The sequence below is a fragment of the Tupaia chinensis genome, unplaced genomic scaffold, assembly GCF_000334495.1.
Source record: "Tupaia chinensis unplaced genomic scaffold, TupChi_1.0 Scaffold000361_2, whole genome shotgun sequence".
Classification (NCBI taxonomy): Eukaryota; Metazoa; Chordata; class Mammalia; order Scandentia; family Tupaiidae; genus Tupaia; species Tupaia belangeri.
In genome coordinates, this window is record NW_006159858.1 from 5,690,972 (window position 1) to 5,710,500 (window position 19,529).

Below are 19,529 nucleotides of genomic sequence, written 5' to 3' on the forward strand. Positions count from 1 at the left end.
GAGAGAGAGAGAGAGAAAGTGAGAAAGCGCACCAGTAGGTCCAGGGTGCGAACCATGTGGTAGTCCAGTGCCCTTCACTACCACACCACCTGCCAGCAACTCCACATCTTTTTTTCTTTTAAGAATTATTTTATTTAACTTAATTGATTTGTTTATTTAATAGTTTTGACCAGAGACGGACAGAGTGAGAGTGAAAGAGACAGACAGAGAGAGAGAGAAAGAGAGAGGGAAAGTAAGAAAGAAAGCTGCCAGGTCCAGGTCTTGAACCGTAGTCGGCCATGTGGGAGTCCGGTGCTCTTAACCACACCACCACCTGCTGTCCCCTCCACATCTTTTTTGAAAGACAAAAGTCTCAAATCAATAGAGATCTCTTATTGCATCATTAAAATATTATAGGTAAGTCTTAGGAATCATCTAGCATCTTGTTTCTTTTTTCAGAGTCACTTTTTTCAGACACTTCCAGAATTTTCTGATACCCTTGATTTTTACTGTTGTGGTTTGCTGAATCAAAGCCGCTGATTTGAAATGAGTTCAGTTTTGTTTCCTTCAAGGATTAGTTCGTCTTCCAGAGCTTGAGGTACTGAACAGGCAACCCCTGGTGTTACTTAAACCCTGTTGATGTCTTTTTCACCAAGAAGTGAAAAAGGAGAGACCCATTCTCCTGAATAATGACATTGATCGGGATGTGAGCATACACAGACCTCCCCTTTTTCTTTTTTTTCCTGAAGAGATTTTTGCTATTGGGTGCGTACGCTCACCAGAGAGAGAGAGAGAGAGAGAGACAAAGAGGCAGAAAGTGAGAAATCACCCTCCCCAGGAGGGATGGTCACACTACAATCCCTTCTCTATTCTCCTCCCTGGATTTTGGGCATGTAAACACATGCGCCCAGTGTGAGTTTTAATTGACCAGGTCTGGGACTCGAACCACAGTTGACTACATGGAGTCCAGCAATGTAACAGTTACATCATCTGTTGGTCTCATAGACCTCATCTTGTAACAGCTCAATGTGACACCCTTGATCATGTTCTGTACGTGACTGTAGAGCGCAAATGATAGCCAGTTCTTTCTATTTCTCTACCTTTATCAGCCTTGGAGCCTCTTATTTTTCTTTCTAAGGAGACTGAGTTTTACATTGATGTGTTTGAAGTCCTCCACAGGGTTACTTTGGGGCCCTTCGTGATAGCTATGTGTCCTTGCAGACCGATGTCAACATTTTATGGAACATTGGCAGTCTGATTGCTGAAAATGGTCTTTATTTTTGCAGTTGATGTGATTTACCTCCATGTTTTCGTGAAGGGTGTTAGATCAGTCTTATAGGGCTTGCTGAAAGGTGAAACTGCTTCTGCTTACTCTAAATACATGAATATAAAAGTGTATATATATATATATATATATGTGTGTGTGTGTATATATATATATATATAGCAGTTTTTTTTTTAAGTAGGATTTGTAAGTCCTGACAATTTATATTTTATAGGGTATAACTCTTAAAATACTTGGGAAGAAAGGATCCTTTTATTATTTTTATATGTTTATCATCATTATTATCATTTTATATTATCTTTTTATTGTTACCTTAATCAGACATGTTTTAGCTACATTTCACATGTTACAGTGAAAGGAAAGGAAGAATTCAGGAAAGAAAAAGTACAACAGAATTTTTGCATTCAAATTAATACTACCTTTCCAAGCAGAATCTTGAGAAGCTGTGTAATGAACTTCTCTGTTCACGTTTATTGACTTGTGAAGCAGCAGAATGGTTTTGATGAGTACTTTGGTGGCTTAGTTTGCTAGAGATGGGTTATCTTGAGTTAATGATCACTGGTTTGTTTTTTCCCCCAGTCAGCAGATAAGCAGCGAGCCCTAGAAGAAACCAAAGCCTACACCACTCAATCCTTAGCAAGTGTTGCCTATCTGATAAACACCTTGGCCAACAATGTCCTGCAGATGCTGGATATCCAGGCATCCCAGCTACGAAGGATGGAATCTTCTATCAATCATATTTCACAAGTAAGACCACACTGTTTCCTTTTTGCCTATGAGGAGCAGTTAATAAACACAGGCTATTTGTAATACTGCCAGCCTTTATTGTGTAAATTAACTCCCATTTATGATTTTAACTCACATTTATGATTTGGAAAATACAGAATCAGTATTATGTAATTTTTAAATTCTATTTTGTGAGGTGGTTAATTATGCAGTGATTTTTGAAAGAACAGTAAGTTTTAATGGATCCCACCAGAACTCAGTTGTCAGGGTACCATAATCATCTCTTCAGTGAAAAGTTGCCCTGTTTCTTCCAGTTTTTACCAAATTTCATCCTCCTTTATTGATTTAAAAAATAAATACCAGGCACTAAGCTTGGTGATTTAGGTTTTCTTTTGTTGTTGGTAGGATTTATGTTAACTATACCTGCAATAATGGAAAGACTAAGTGACTAGTAAACCTTTTTAAATTATCTTTATAACTTAAAAATATTTTAAACATTTTCAGTTACAAAAGTTATGCTAATGAAATATAGGAAGAGGACCCCCCAAAAAAAGAGAAAAATCCTTTCATCACTATTCAAGCCTTTCACTATCAATATTTTGGTATATCCTTGTAATATTTTTTCTTACAAAATAATTTTTAAACTAATTTATGATTTACAAATAAATTGTATTTTGTGGGATATAGTATAGTTTTTTTTAAAGCATGCATATATTAGGTTATTGAGAAAGTTATGATGTTTTTCTGTTTTTCTATGCAAAAAGGCATCATAACTTTCCCAATGACCCAATAGTATGTCATAATCAAGGATATATTTATTATCATCTTCTACATTTAATATTTTATTTAGTTGTGCACATTTAAAACCCATTTTACTGAATATTTTTGGAAGCATATATTAACTTGTCAGTGTCTTTTACTCTACTGTGGTACACTGTTCCAAAATCTATTCTAGTTATTTACATGTACTCCTGTGTCTGTTAACCAGTTTCTTCCAACCTAACCTGCTACCAGTGTTAACCAGTTTCTTCCAACCTACCCTGCTACCAGTGCAGATTCTAGTAATTACTATTACTTTTTCTACTTTATAATTATTGAATTATAATTATATAATTTCTACTTTATAATTATTGAATTATTTATTAGCTTCATTAAAGAGTGAGAACACTTGGTATTTGCTAAATAGAAGCTTATAGTACTTATCTTTTGTAGCCTGACTGGCTTCATCTGGCAGTGTCTTGTAGGTTTCTCCATTTTGTCTCAAATTACAGGGATTCATTGTTCTTCATGGCAGAATAGTATGCCATTGTGGATTTTGATGCTACATTTTCTTTATCCATTTGTTGGTTTGGTGGTACTTTGGTTGATCCATGTTTTAGCTATTGTGAATAATATTGCAGTAAACATGCATGTGCAGATGTTTCTCTGGCATCTGATTAATGTCCTGTCCTTTGGGTATATACCCAATAGTGGGATTATTGGGTCAAAAGTGAGTCTATGTTTTCTATCTTTAAGGAACCTTCATATAGTTTTCCACTAGTAGCTGTACAAGGTTACATTCCTACCAGTGGTACTTGAGGGTTCTCCTTTCTCTGCAACTTCACTGGTACTTGGTCTTCTTTGCTTTTCTGAAAATAATTGTTCTGACTGGGTGTACTTCATTGTGGTTTTGATTTGCATTTCTTTTATGATTTTTAGCTATTTCTGTGTCTTCCTTTTGAGAGTTGTCTGTTCAGATCAATCCCCCCTGCCTTTTTTTTAATCACTTTTGTCATTTCAGTAACTTGGTAGTATTCAACACTCTTTTTAGACATAAATGGTTAAAAAACTTATGGAAGAAAAGTAATTTTAAAATGCATATATTATCATTATTTTTTAAATATATCTTGAGAGTTTAGGACTCTTGAAATGACTAATTCAACCGCTTTTGAGCTTCTAAATTTGAGCATACTTGTATAATCAAATCAAATAGTCTACATAATTAAATCTGATGTCATAAACTACCTTATATGTTTGCTCTTTGAAAATTCATCAGACTGATTTAGAGGAATTTCTTATTATTTAATATTATTTAGTCTTAAATCTGAAGTTGCTGTTATAAGGATTTCTTCACGTTCCGTATAAACCTACATAGACATTGTATAATTTTTTGCTTTCTTGTATTTCTTGTGTCTCTTAAGTTAAAACAAAAAAAAAACCTTGGTGAATTTCTTTTTTTTTTGGAGAGGTTTTTGCTATAGGGCGTGTGTGCTTGCCAAAAAGAGAGAGACAGTAAGTGAGAAATCACCCTCCGGGGGATGATGGCCACTCCACAGTCCCTTTCTCCTCCATTCTCCTGTTGGGATCTTGGGCATGCACACACACACGCGCCTGCTGCAAGTTTAAGCCAACGGGTTCAGGACTTGAACAACGGTCAGCTACATGGGAGTCCAGTGATGTAGCCATTATGCCATTTGTTGGTCCCCCCCAAAATTGGTGAAATTTCATGAACAAGAGGTAAATTATGCATTAGAAAGGCCTCTGAAATAATCAATTGCAATTTAAGTGGTGAAATAGATGAACTTGATTTTCTGTAGGAGGGAGGTTGACAAATTACTGGTTTGATACAGAATTTTCATTTTTAAGGTCTATACTTGAGGGTCTTAAATTAGAGTTTCTAAAAATGAGGAACAACTTTTTATTAGCTTTTTCTTTTTGTGTATATAAATACATACACACACACACACACACACACACACACACACACACACACAGAGGCCAGTACCTGAGAGGTAAGGGGTTTACATCTCTACACGTGTGTGTGTGTATATATATATATACACACACACACACACACACACACACACATAGTCAGAGGGTGTGTGCACTTGCCAGAGAGCGAGAGGAAAGCAGAAAGCACCTTAATAGAGCATAGTCATGCTGTAATACTTTTCCACATTTCTCCCTCCCATTAGGACCCTCCCGTTAGGATTTTGGGCATACGTACACATACCTGGCATGTTTTACAAGGTTGTAGGCCACAATTTGAACTGTGGTCAGTCGTGTAGAATCTGGTTCTCTCTGCACAGCACTTGACTGGGGCCTGTCCAACTTTTTTTAGTTGATAGGGGAAAGATTATGTGAGTAAAGTGTAACAAAGTAATGACAATGAAAGATAATCATTTATTTTCTGATTAGAATTGTATAGTTCTTTGGTAGAAAAGAGTAGCAGGCTCAAAGAGGAAGGGAAATACTAATATTGAAAGGTCACCCTAGATTAGAAGTATATGTATTGATTTAGTTAATAAGAACATTTCCTTTCTGAGTGTCATATAAATTGACTTAATTAACAGAGTCAAATTCATGGTTTCTAGTGAAATAGGTAAAAAACAGGAGAGATGAATGGATAGAGGTTAGTAGGTCAGAAATAATGAACTGCAGTGAGAGCTGTCCAGAATATGCTGAACCTTCTTGTTTGGAGTTGAGTGTATGGAGGTCAGTATCTGAGAGGTGAGGGGTTTGCATCTCTACAGCAGCTGGTGAGGTTAAACAGATTGTATGTATGTTCCATGAGGGATGGAGAAGAAGTGGGCTGTTGGGGTCCGTGTCTAAGAAATGAGTGATTAAAAAAAAATGTTCCTGCATTGGTCTCAATAATTGGACTTTTTTCAGTTATGTTTAAGATGCAGGTCGAATTATGTAAGCAGTCAGTTGAGGGCCAGCTGGTGATAGTGGTTAAGGTGATTGGCTTTTACATGGCCAACTATATGGATTGAGTCCCAGACTTGGCGGCTTGAAAAATACACCTTACACATGTGTGTGCATGCGTATGTGTGTGTTTGTATGCACGTAAGCAAAACATTTATTTATTCATTTATTTATTTTAATTTGGCCAGAGAGGGAGAGACAGAGAGAGAGAAAGCAAGCTGCCAGGGCCAGAATTCAAACAGCAGTCATCTATGTGGGAGTCCAGCGTCCCTAATCACCATGCCATCTACTGGCCCCACGTAAGCCAAAAATTCTAAGAGAATAGAGGAGAAGGGATTGTCGCATCTTCATCTCCTCTGGGGAAGAGGGGTGCTTTCTCACTTTCTGTCTCTCTCTCTCTCTCTTTGGTCAATGCACCTGCTCTACAACACATTTTAAAAAGCTAGTTGAGGGGGATCAGCAGGTGGCATGGTGGTTAAGGCACTGGACACTCCCACGTGGCTGACCATGGTTTGAATCCCGGACCTGGTGGCTTGGTTTTTCACTTCCCCTCTTTTTCTTTCTCTGTGTGTGTCTCTCTGTCAAATTAAGAATAAATGAATGAATATATAAAATTTAATAAATAATCATTTAAAAAAATTTTTAAAAAGCCAGTTGAGGGGCCAGCAGATGGTGTAACAGTTACATTGCTGGACTCCTACACGGCTAACTGGGGTTCGAGTCTCAGACCTGGTGGGTTAAAATTCATGTTGGGCCTGTGTGTGTGTGTGCCATGATCCCAGGAAGAGAAGGGATTGTAGAGGGTGATTTCTCACTTTCCCTCATTGTCTCTGTCTCTTTCTCTCTCTCCAGTGAATGCACATGTCCTATGGCAAAAACCTCTTTAAAAAAATAGTCAGTTGAATAGCAAAACTACTTTATGTTTTTTAGACTGGAAGATTATTCTGTGGTGCAAGTGAAAAACTATTCTGTTTACAAAAGCAAATACTCAGTAAACAATCTGAAACCTGTTGGCAAACTTTCTATAAAGGGTAGAGGGGTGAATATTTTAGGTTTTGTGGACTATAGTGGACTCAGTCTCATTATTTGTGGGTGTGTGTGTGTGTGTGTGTTTGAGAGTTTTTTGCTATAGGGTGTACACACTCGCCAGAAAGAAAGAAATCACACACCCCTCCCCCCCCGGGGATGGCCATGCTGTAATCCTAATCCCTTTTCTTCCATTCTCCTCTCGGGATCTTGGGCACGCATGCACCTGTGCCTGGCGTGAGTTTGAGCCACCGGGTCTGGGACTTGAACTGTGGTTGACTACATGGGAGTCCAGAGACATAATCATTATGCCAACTGCTGGTTCCATTTTTTTTTTTTTTTAAAGAGAGATTTTGGATATATATAGGGCTCATGCGCTTGGCAGAGAGCCAGAGAGAGACAGCAAGAAATCACCCCTCAGGAGAGTTGGCCATGTTGCAATCCCTTCTCCTCCATTCACCTCTCAGGATTTTGGACATGTGCATACAAGTGCTCTGCGTGAGTTTTTTAAGCTGTCAGGGTCCAGGACTCCTACTGCCGTCAACTACATGGGAGTCCAGTGATGTAACTATTCTGCCATCTGCTGGTCCCAGTGTGTATGTTTTTTAAAGTAACTTAAATAATGTTAAAACTACTCTTTGCTTGTGGCCATCTGAAAACATGTTGTGGACTAGGCTTGGCATGTGGCCATTTGTCAGCCCCTGCTCTAAAATTCTCCCCACACCCCCACATTTTTGTTTCTTAAACTTTATCATATGGTTTGTAGTATTACAAATATTACACGATCTTAGAGGGAGCTGGTTTTTTTTTTTTTTTGTCTTGAGACCAGGTTTTTGTACAATTTGTGCAAAAGCATTGAATTTTGAGAATTTGTAGACTTTGATGTGAAGAAGTAAAGAAATGAAAGTTCATTCTGATCAAAGACAAGATCACAGGTTTGTTGGAATGGCAGTAGGTTTTGTCTGGTAGAGCAGTTCAGGACCAGTAGATGTTAGACATTTTGGAGTCAGTTTCTTTATCGTTTTTCTGTCTCTTGGGTAAGAAAACTATACTTTTCAGCCTCCTAGTGCGCTAGCATTTTTGCATTTTGGTTGAAATAGACACTGAGGACTGAGTAGAATTGGAGGAGGGAGGGTCAGGGCATCTAGATTTTATTCTGTCTATTTTGCTGTGTCACATTTTATTTATTTATTTATCTGTATATTTATTTATCTATTTATCTATCTATTTATTTATAGAGGTTTTTGCTATAGGGCGTGTGCGCTCACCAGACAGACAGAGAGACAGAAAGTGAGAAATCACCCCCCAGGGAGTATGGCCACGCTGCAATCCCTTCTCCTCTCGGGATCTTGGGCACGCACGCATATGCGCCCGGTGTGAGTTTTAAGCCACTGAGTCCGGGACGCGAACCATGGTTGACTACATGAAAGTCCAGCGACATAGCCATTACACTAACTGCTGATCCCACATTTGATTTATTTTGAACTTCAGTTTTCTTATCTATAAGATTATAGCACTGATGATGATTTATGAGCTTGAATTCTTTATTCTTCTGAGGTTATCACAAGTAAGCTTGTTTGAATTTGCTTCTCTTTCTATTGGCTCTGCTGTCCACCTCAGTGTGTATCCATTCATTTTAACCTTTTATTATTCTGATATAACTACACTATTTCTTTCCTTCTTTTCTGTTCTTCTTTTTGGAGAGGTTTTTGCTATAGGGCGTGTGCACTTGCCAGAAAGACAGAGAGAGACAGAGAGACAGAAAGCGAGAAATCACCCCCCAGGGAGGATGGACACGATGCAAACCCTTCTTCATTCTCCTCTTGGGATCTTGGGCATGCACGCACATGCACCCGCCGTGAGTTTAAACCACCGGGTCCGGGACTCAAACCGCGGTCGACTACATGGGAGTCCAGCAACATAGCCATTGCGCAACTGCTGGTCCCTAACTACACTATTTCTAATATTATTCTCAATTAGAACCTGAGGATAGGAATTGCATTGATTTCCAACTGTGTATCAGAAAGGAAGAATACCTCAACTAAACAAAATAACACATTTTCTGTGCATGTTTGGAATTGATCAGGAATACCCCACATGGTATCAGTCACTTTTTTGTACTAAAAGGACAATATAGTTAGTATTAAGTAATGTACTATATGGTATTTTAGGAATGATAAATTTTAAAGAAATTTCATCTCTAGCTTGCTGTTTTCCTATCAGTTCTTTGAAACCATATTATTATTACTGAGATTTTTGCCAGAGTGTGAATGTGCTTGCTGGAGAGACTCAGAGAGAGTCAGAGAGAAGGAAAGTGAGAAGTTTCCCTCCCCCTGGGAAGGGGCATGACTATGCTGCAGTCTTTCCTCCTCCGTATTCCTCTCATGATTTTTGGCACACATGCACATGTGCCTGGTGTGAGTTTCAGTCTGCCAGATCTAAGACTCAACTATCATCCATGTGGGAGTCCAGTGCCTTAACCACCATGCCACCTGCTGGCCCTAGAAGTATATTATTTTTTTAATTAAAAATTTTAATCTTTTAACTGGTAGTAGTAATAAAATCAACATTAAGTATTTTTTAAGAATATGTTGTTATCAGAGCAAACATTTAATTTTACTGAGTACTTGAGCAAGCCACACCTATATGTAAGTCAGTGTGGTGTGTAAGGACAAATGCTTTATACAGTATCCGTGATTTTGTGTTTATTTCTGGTAACTTGGGGGAAAAAAAGATTTACAGATCATTATTCAGAGTTCATTTCTTTCTTTTTTTTTTTTTTAAATTTGCTTTTGGGTATGTGTGCTTGCCAAAGAGAGACAGAGAGAAGGAAAGAGGAAAAGTGAGAATCTACACTCTAGGGGAGATGGCCATGCCACAGTCCCTTCTCCTTCATTCTCATCTCGAGATTTTGGACACTTACGCCTGATATGTTTTTCAAGTTGCAGAATCTGGGACTTGAACTGAGCAGTAAGCCATGTGGGATCCAGCTGCCTTAACCACCATCCCACTAACTGGCCCTAGACTGAAATTCTTATAAACAAGTTCTTCTCAGCCAGGCCTTTCTTTTCTAACAGAAACAAGTACCATCTTTATTCAGTTCATCTTAGCTGAAGATCAAGAGAGGACAAATGGTAACATGAAGAACTTTCAAAAGTGTAGTGTTTCTTTCACCTTTCAAGAGCTGACTGGGAGTTGTTGGACCAGGTGTTGAATTAGTTGACAGGTAACAAGTAAAGTAGATAGAAAGGATGATTGTAAAATGATATGATGCAAAGTAATTCTTTTTTTTTCCACATAAAATTTTTTAGTTTATTAATCCTCTCATGAAAAATCCGCAAAATCACCGCAGATAGTCATTGCGGAATCTTTACTCCTTCGACTTTTTGCCAGCACCGACATTGGCCTTTGCAGTCCCCCTGACTTTCTTCATTCTGTTCTTGCAGTCCTTTTGCTGTTTTCTTGACATCTTTTTCTTCTTATAAAGGCCACGTCTTGCAAGTCTATGTTTGGGTTCATTTTTCTTCGCATAACCCAAAGAATTGTTAATCATGCCAAAGCCACCACCAAAATGGGTTCTGAACCCAAACACAAAGATGACATCTGGTGTGGTCTTGTACATCTTTGCTAGTTTTTCCCGAATTTCTCTCTTAGGTACTGTTGCCTTCCCGGGGTGAAGGACATCAGTGACCATTTGTTTCCTCTGAAGTAGTCAATTGGTCATGAATTTCCTGGTTCAGATAGTTACTGTGTCATTCATGATGGCAGTATATCCTCAAGCAGCCAGGGAGGAAAAGAGCCAAAGTAATTCTTAAGAGATTCTGAAAGGCAGTGGGAGGTCTAAACCGAAAAGCTAAACATGTGTGGTCACTTGGTTTAAAAACTTTATATATATCTAAAACTTTACACACATGTACATATGGAACTTCATATGTATATATGTAGAGGGAGAGATAAAAGAGAGAAAATATTCATACTCACACACTCATTATTTAAAAATACCCAATTTGGGGACCAGCAGATGGTATAATGGCTATGTTGCTGGACTCCCGTATAGTCAACTGTGGTTCGAGTCCCGGACCTGGGGGCTTTAACTCATGCCAGGTGCTTGTGCATGAGTGCCCAAGATCCCAAAAGGAGAATGGAGGAGAAGGGATTGCTGCATGGTCATCCCCCTGTGGGAGTGATTTCTCGCTTTCTGTCTCTCTGTCTGTCTCTTTCTGGTGAGTGCACGTACCCTATAGCAAAAACCTCTCAAAAAAAAAAGAAAAACCCCAATTTGAAATAAAGGAAATACCAGTGAAGTTTATCAATATGTAATTAGGATAGAAAGTAAAATTTCTATACTTTCTAATTAATTTCCTAATTGGTTTTTAAATCACTGTATACAAAAATGAATAAGTAAAAATTACCCATTCAGTTTGTTAGTAACTTAGTTTTATGAAAGATGCATAATTTGAAATGAATTTATAATTTAAATAATTCAGTGATTATCTGAAATACTAGCTAACTAATAAAAATGTTAAGACATATTTAAAAACACACAATTTAGTAGAGTTAATCCACTGTAACTGTTTGATCGCAGATGTTTTCCCACACTGATTGGGATCTAACTGAGGCGGTGCTATCCAGTACAGTCAACTCTCAATTGTCTGTGGTACTGGGAAGCAACAATGCATGGATAATCATAAAACAAAATATTTTATACAGTACTTCCTGTTACCTGCTGTGGCCTGAGCATGTGCTTGGGCTCCTGAGGGAGATGTGGGAGTGGAGCTCAGACTTGCAGAAGAGCTGGGAATCAGTATGATTATCTCAAAGCAATAAGAGGTATCCCTAGGAACCTTGGTTTGGCACTGTGTGGCTAAGGTGTCATGGGGAAGCTTGCAGCATGTAAGACCAGCTTGGCAAAAGCAGTGAGGATGGGGAAACTAATTACTACGGAACCGTAGGAAAATGTATATGTTTAAGTCCTGTGCTATTGAGGTGATATTTCTTGGTGTATTTTTTGGTTACTGGGATTGGTAGCAAAGAATAGTGGTATTAATAGCAGTGAACTTTATTAGTTTTTATTTTCTTTACTAGCGGGACACATTTTTTTGCTTACCACAGGGGAGCGTTGACACTGAGGTCTTCTGTAAGTAAGAAAGTAAGAGTACATTTATTGACATTTAACTATGTCCTATAACTTTAGAAACCCAGGATAAATTTGAAATACTTTTTTTTTTTCCATTTTGGTTATAGGGTGCATGTGTTTGCTGGAGAGAAACATAGTGGGGGGGAGAGAGTGAGAAAGCGAGAAGAAATCACTCCCCAGGGGGAGGGGATGGCTGTGCCAGAATCCTCTCCTCTGTTCACGTCTTGGAATTTTGGGTACCTGCTATGTTTTCAAGTCGTCGAGTCTGAGACTCGAATGTGGGACCACACCACCAGCTGGCCCTGCCTTTTTTTTTTGGCCAGAGGGAATGTATGGTCACCAGAGAGAGATTAAGACAGACTGTGAGAGGAAAAGTGAGAAATCACCCCCTGGGGGTGATGGCCATGCCACAGTCCCTTCTTCTCCATTTTCCTCCTGAGATCTTCGGCATACACGCACATGCGCCCCAGCATCATTTCCAAGTCTCCAGGTCTGAGACTTGAACTGGGGTTGGCCATGTGGTAATCCAGCAATGTAACCGTTATGCCATCTGCTGAACTCTCCCCCTTTTTTTTAAAAGTTTGGCAGAGGGCATGTGTACTCGCCAGAGACAGGTGAGAGTGGACAGTGGCGAAAAAGCATCCCAGTGAAGAATGGTCATGTCACAATCCCTTCTCTCCATTTCTCCTTCCTTTTCAGGATTCTGGGCACGCATGCACATGCATCTGCTGTGATTTTGAAGCTGCTGGGTCTGGGGCTACTCGGCTATGTAGGATGCAGCTACCTTAATCCCCACCCCACCAACTGGCCCCACTTGTTTTTTTCCTACTCTCAAAATTCCTTCTAAATGTCATTGTACTTGTAGAATTTAACTTAATGCATTGTACCATTTAATGTCAAAGGATATTATGAAGGCAGAGGCAGTAGTGCTTACTGAAGGCCGTGAATTTGATTTAAGTAAATATAGTAGCCATATTTTTTATTTAAAATGCATTATAGGAATATAACTAGATTTCTTTTAAAAGTGTTGATTGGCTATATGTTGAATGCTGGAACTGGGTTGATAGGTACAGGGGAGATGTTCATTTTACTATTCTCTTTAATTTTAACGTTCTTTACAAGAGAAAGCTATACCAAATTGAAACAGGTGATTGTTGGAAACCTTGAAAATCTTCTGGACCAAATGTTTTCTTTCCTTATTTATGGGATAGGTTTAGTGTTCTTCATAAGTTATCATTCAAACTCTAAATAAAACATTAGCCATTTCTAAAGGTATATCTGATTCTGTTCACAGGAACTCCTGCAGTTCCATCCATCTTTGCAGTGGGATGGCACGAATACACATTGAACACACTCTTCGATTTTCCTAACCATACAGTACCTTTCTTTCTTTAGGCATTTCAAAATGGTAATAACTTCAAATATCTGTATATATCTTATGCAGTCACTACAGGCATTAATTTGGAGTCAACTCTTTTTTTTTTTTTTTGGAGAGGTTTTGGCTATAGGGCGCATGCGCTCGCCAGACAGACAGAGAGAGACATAGAGACAGAAAGCGAGAAATCACGCTGCAATCCCTTCTCCTCCATTCTCCTCTTGGGATCCTGGGCATGTACACACACGCATCCGGCGTGAGTTTTAAGCCACCGGGTCCGGGACGCGAACCACGGTTGACTACGTGGGAGTCCAGCAACATAGCCATTACGCTAACTGCTGGTTCCCGTGGAGTCAACTCTTGTGAAATGTTTGGAACAATTGCTATTGGAGAGTGAACCATGAAACACACAGCTGATTGATTAGTCCTTACTTTAGGTCTTTGGTGTTAAATCAGGGCACTTTGCCTGCAAGAGACATTGGCTATGTCAGCTGGTTTCAGTTGTCGCAACTCAGGGTGCTCACTATTTCCTACAGTGCTCAGGATGGCCCCCAACAACAAAACATTATCACTAGAGAGGGAGGGAAAATGAGAATTCACCCCTAAAGGGAAATGGCCACAACACAGTCGCCTCACCTTCATTCTCGGGACCTGGGTATGCATGTACATATGCCGGGTGTGACCCTCAAGTCCTCAAGTCTAGGACTTGAGCTGTGGTCATCCATGTGGGAGTCTAGAGCTCCAGCTGCCACCTGCTGGCTCCTCGTTGATGTACACTTTTAAAAATTGTTCTGAAAATATGCCTTCAGTTTTTATTGAGATTTGATATACACAACAAAAGCTGCCTGCCACCTCCCCTACCCCCGCCCCCCAAGTCCTTCAACAAATTGCTTATAGAATTAAGTGCTGGGAACGTTGTCATTTTCCTGACGAAGTTATATATTTCTTTGTAACTTGTTATATTTCTACTTGCTTTCTCTCCCAGAAAACATAGAACCAAAATTTGTGCCGTATTATAGCAGCTTTCCTTTACTTAGGCCTCTAGTTGTGCTCTCGTCTTCTCTGTGGTATTTGGCTTCTTTTTAATCTCACTGTGGTTGACTATAGCCTTGGGCTGTGTATGATTTGTGAACATACAGATAATAAATTAATATATTCAGTCCTTAGAGCCATAGTTGTATAAATCAGATAAACAGATTAGTAATTTATATGTTAATGCTTTTTGAGGAATGTCAAATCTTAAAACAATGAAAAAATATGTGTTTGTTATAAAATATTATTATATATTAATTAGCACAAATAAGTAGATGTTGTGTGCTCCTTTTCATTCTCCAGGAATTTATTACTATTTCTAGGATAGAAATTTAAAGTTAAAATTCCCATTTGCTATGATCTTACAATTCTGTTATGTTGGTCAGGCATGCATTCTTATGGTTTCGTATTTGAATAAATTGGGTAAACTAAGTATATTTTTAAAAAGTGAATACTAAAAAAACAGTGTCTCTTGAGAATTATATTCTCTGAAAAATATTTTGAAATTTATTTGACAAAGACTAGTTTCATAAAAGTTCCTTATTTTTGTTTTAAAAAAATGAAATAAATATGAAATATTTGTTTCCTGTTCCATAAGAGTAATGATCTAGGATGACTCATTACATTTTATTCAAAATATGATTAATTTTTATTTTTTTGAAATTAAAACTTAAGTAGTTGGGCTGGGTCCATGGCTAGGTGATTAAGAGTACCAGATCCCATGTAGCCATCACTGATTTTTTTTTTTTTTTTGAGAGGTTTTTGCTATAGGGTGCATGCGCTCACCAGAAAGAAAGAGACAGAAAGCAAGAAATCACTCCGTAGGAGGGATGGCCATGCTGCAATCCCTTCTCCATTCTCCTCTCGGGATCTTGGACATGTACTCACATGCACCTGGCATGAGTTTAAGCCACCAGGGCCGGGACTCAGACCACGGTCGACTACATGAGAGTCCATTGGCATAGCCATTATGCCAACTGCTGGTTCTCATTACTGATTCTTAAAATACATATTTGTTGGGGCCAGCAGGTGGTTAAGGGTGCTGGACTCGCACATGACCCACCGCTGTTCAAGTCCCAGAACTGGCAGCTCGCTTTGTTACTTGCTTGCTCTTGCTCTCGCTCTGTCCCTCTGTGATCAAATTTAAATAAATAAATGAAAGTTAAATAAAGTAAATCTTTAAAAAAAAGTAACAGTGCTTATCTTACTTTGTGTAAGTAAAGCCTGATGATTATATTCTATTTCATTTGAGATCATTGATGCTTGTATATCACTAAATTACAACTTGCAGTTAAAAAAAATGCTCATTTAGTGTGTTAATTATCTGTGTATTTTGAGGAATCTACTCTTTCCTTATAAAAATACATGATCGTTCTGTACTAAATTATGTCTTATGTTAGCACTTAATAAATATAAATAAATTAATGGAATATTTTACAAGTATCATGCCATAATGAAATAGAAGCAACTTTGCCAAGGTAAAGTTAAGTTTTGCTATCAAGAATGACTCTTTCTTTCTTTTTTTTTTGAGAGAGATTTTTGCTATAGGGCATGTGTGCTTGCTGGAGAGACTCAAAGCAAGAAAGCAAGAAATCACCTGCCAGTGGGATGGCCACTTCACAATCCCTTCTCCTCCATTCTCCTCTTGGGATCTTGGGCACGCATGCACATGAGCCAGGTGTGAGTTTGAAGCCACTGGTCCTGCACGGGAACCGTGGTCTGCTATGTGAGAGTCCTGCACCTTAACCACTATTACACCTGCTGGCCCCAGTGACTCTCTTGTTTTTAAGAGAAATTTTTTTGCTATAAGGCACGTGTGCTCACTGAGGGGGAGAGAGAGAGAGGCAAAGTGAGAAATCATCTCCTAGGAGAGATGGAGATGCTGTAATTCTTTCTCCTCCATTCTCCTCTCCAGATTTTGGGCTCGCATGCACATGCGCCTGGCATGAGTTTTAAGCTGTCTGGTCCAGGTCTCAACTCGCAGTTGGCCTTGTGGGAGTCCAGTGATGAAACCACTACACTATCTGCTGGTATCATGACTCTTCGTTTTTTTTTTTTTTTAAGAATTATTTTATTTCACTTTATTTATTTTAATTTGACCAGAGAGGGACAGAGCGAGAGAGTGAGAGTAATAGAAAGAGAAAGCCAGAAAGCAAGCCGCCAGGTCCGGGACTTGAACCACGGTCAGCCATGTGGGAGTCTAGCGCCTCTAACCACCATACCACCTGCTGACCCCATGACTCTTCATTTTTAACATTGTATTTATATTTTAGTCCTCTCTCTTTGAAATAAAAAGATGTTTAAACCCTATTAGAACTGGTCGGTTATTTAATTAATCAAGTTTTTAAGGTTTTTGCAGTAGAGTATGTACAGTCACTGGAGAGACAGTAAGAGGGAAAGTGAGAAATCATCTCCTGGGGGGAATGTCCAAGCTGCAGTCCCTTCTTCTCCATTCTCCTGGGATTTTGGGCATGTATGCACATGTGCTCAAAGTGTTTCAAGCTGCTGGACCTATATGACTTGAACTGCAGTTAACCATGTGGGAGTCCAGTGCCTTAATCACCATACCACTTTCTGACCCCTGGTAGGTTATTTTAAAATGTAAACCAGGGGACCAGCAGTTAGCGTAATGGCTATGTCGCAGGACTCCCATGTAGTCGATTAAGGTTTGCGTCCCGCACCCGGTGGCTTAAAACTCACGCCGGGCATGTGTGTGTATGTGCCCAAGATCCCGAGAGGAGAATGGAGGAGAAGGGATTGCGGCGTGGCCATCCCCCCTGGGGGGCGATTTCTCGCTTTCTGTCTCTCTGTCTCTGTCTTTCTGGTGAGTGTACGCACCCGATAGCAAAAAATCTCTCCAAAAGAAAAAGTAAACCAGCTTGGGACCAGCAGTGGCATAATGGCTATGTCGCTGGACTCCCATGTAGTCGACCGTGGTTCAAGTCCCGGGCTCAGGCTAGGCGCGTGTGCGTGCACACTCAAGATCCCAAGAGGAGAATGGAGGAGAAGGGATTGCGGCGTGGCCATCCACCCAGAAGGTGATTTCTTGCTTTCTCTCTGTCTTTCTGGCGTGCACACGCGCCTATAGCAAAAACTTCTCTAAAAAATTTATGTAAACCAACTTAATCAATGGGGCTTCTTGGTCATTCTATTAGGGTAAGTCTAAATGGAGAGGAAAAATTAGCAGAGGAGGGGAGGCTTTTTCTCTTTAGAGGCCAGGAATGTGTTAAGATTTGTGGACCTTAAGGTCTCTGTTGTGACTACCCGTAACCCTGCCTTTAAGGTGTAAAAGTAGTCATAGACAAATAAGTGAGCCAGTGTGATTGTGTTCTGATAAACATTAAATGTCGTGATTTTACATCAAGACATTATTCTTCTAATTTTTTTTTCAACCATTAAAAATTTAAACGCCACTCTTGGCTTGTGGGCTGAGAAATCAGGTGGTGGCCAGATTTGCACTGTGGACCATCGTTTGTGTTAGGCTAAAAGAGAAAAAGTCTCAGCAGTACCGAAAGAAAATTTAGCAAATACAGTTGAAAACATGAATTAGCAGTGTTAAATCTCTGCGTGTTCATATTTCAATTTTTCTGGACATCAGCTATACATTATTGTGTTGTGTTTTTTATATTATTTTACAGACAGTTGATATTCATAAAGAGAAAGTGGCAAGAAGAGAAATTGGTATTTTGACTACCAATAAAAACACTTCAAGGACACACAAGATTATTGCTCCTGCAAACCTCGAACGCCCAGTTCGTTATATTAGGAAACCTATTGACTATACAATTCTAGATGATATTGGACATGGAGTAAAGGTAGGTATAATTTTTGTTAAGCTTTTAAAACCAGTAACCTGTAATGGAACTAATTCTAGGAAATTAAGCTCTTATCTTTCTTTTTCTAGAGGACCAAGTTTTGGCTCAGTTGTGAAGATTCCTTGCCACTGTAACTGTTTTATCCTTGATTTTTCATAATGCTGTGTTTTCAAACAGTCATCTTTGATTGCATTTGCTGAATCAATTATGATAATGCCTCGTATAGATTGAGTAAATAACTGTGGTATCTTTCTCATCTTTCAGTGTTGCGATATGACTGATTAAAAAATTGTTCAGCGTGTTATTAAAGTGTGTGCCTATCTCAAAAATGTATCAGACTTTTGGCATTAGTTTTCAGAACAACTTTTACCGATAAATGTACTTCGAATTTTTCTAGAATATTTTTATCTCAACATTTTGAGTTAGAGTAATATAAATAAAGTTTATATCTACATCTGTATAGATACAGATTTTTTTTCACTGCGTTTGAATATGTAGCCATTAAATATGTTGGCTATCTTTTAAGATGTATTTGAGTACCTAGCATATATATAAATTGCAATGTAGAACTGAGGAACCTGTAAATTTCATTTAAATTGATGTTTATAGCTGAGCAACTATTGAGAGTTCAGTAACTATTAAGTTACTTAAAATTTGCTTCTGATCAGTGATTCAAAACACAATGACCAAATATGTCTCTAAAAATACATGTAAACCTATAATGAAATAGTTTATGCAGCTGATTTTGTTAATGATAAAAGCATATTTTAATAAAAAATAACACCCACATTATTATGATAGGAAATCAGCTAAATCCAAATTTAATGTAGATGTATATAAAAGGAAAATGTATAGTGTTAGTTTATTTTTAAAATTTACTTTTTCCCCCTCAGAGTTTTGATATAAGCACTATTATCTGGAATTTGATACTTTATAATTGATACTTACATGTATTTAAATTACCATGTTAATTAGAGCATGTTAAAATAGGATGTATAATTGGATGTTTAATAAATAACTGAAGTTTATTCTAACTTGGGAAAATTTATTCAAAGCTAACAACTGCTAGTAGAATAGTTTTTAGGATACTGCCAGAATCTAATGCCAAAATGACATTTAGAATGTAAGACCTTTATATGCTTGCCTCCTTAAATAATAAAAAGGTAATTTCCTTCTAATTCTTATTTAATCCTCAACGTAAATAAAATGTTATTTTTTTTTTTAGGATCCTGTAGTCTCTTCATTGTTTGGAATCTTAGTATTTAAGAATTGCTAATTTGAAGAAATTTTTGACAAAAATAAGTTTTAAAATAGTGTGTTAAATAATTTCATCAAAGAAATTCCTGTTCATGACACATTCTGCTTTAACCACTCTTTCTATGATCTACTGAAACATTATTTTGTTGATGCTGAATGCTTAACTTGATTTTTCTTTGTTTTTTCCTTTCTCTTCACATCCTGAAGTTC

At 38.3% G+C, this 19,529-nt stretch overlaps 1 protein-coding gene across 11 annotated transcripts in view; it reads left to right on the plus strand.

Annotated features, from left to right (window-relative positions):
• Nucleotides 1-19,529, plus strand: part of ABI2 (abl interactor 2) — a 101,232-nt gene that overhangs the window by 30,898 nt on the left and 50,805 nt on the right. For all 11 annotated transcript variants that reach the window (XM_006153064.3, XM_006153068.3, XM_006153071.3 and 8 more), the window contains exons 2-3: nt 1,844-2,011; nt 17,886-18,062. In XM_006153064.3, coding sequence (XP_006153126.1) covers nt 1,844-2,011; nt 17,886-18,062 — 345 coding nt within the window. The remainder of the gene's footprint in view (nt 1-1,843; nt 2,012-17,885; nt 18,063-19,529) is intronic.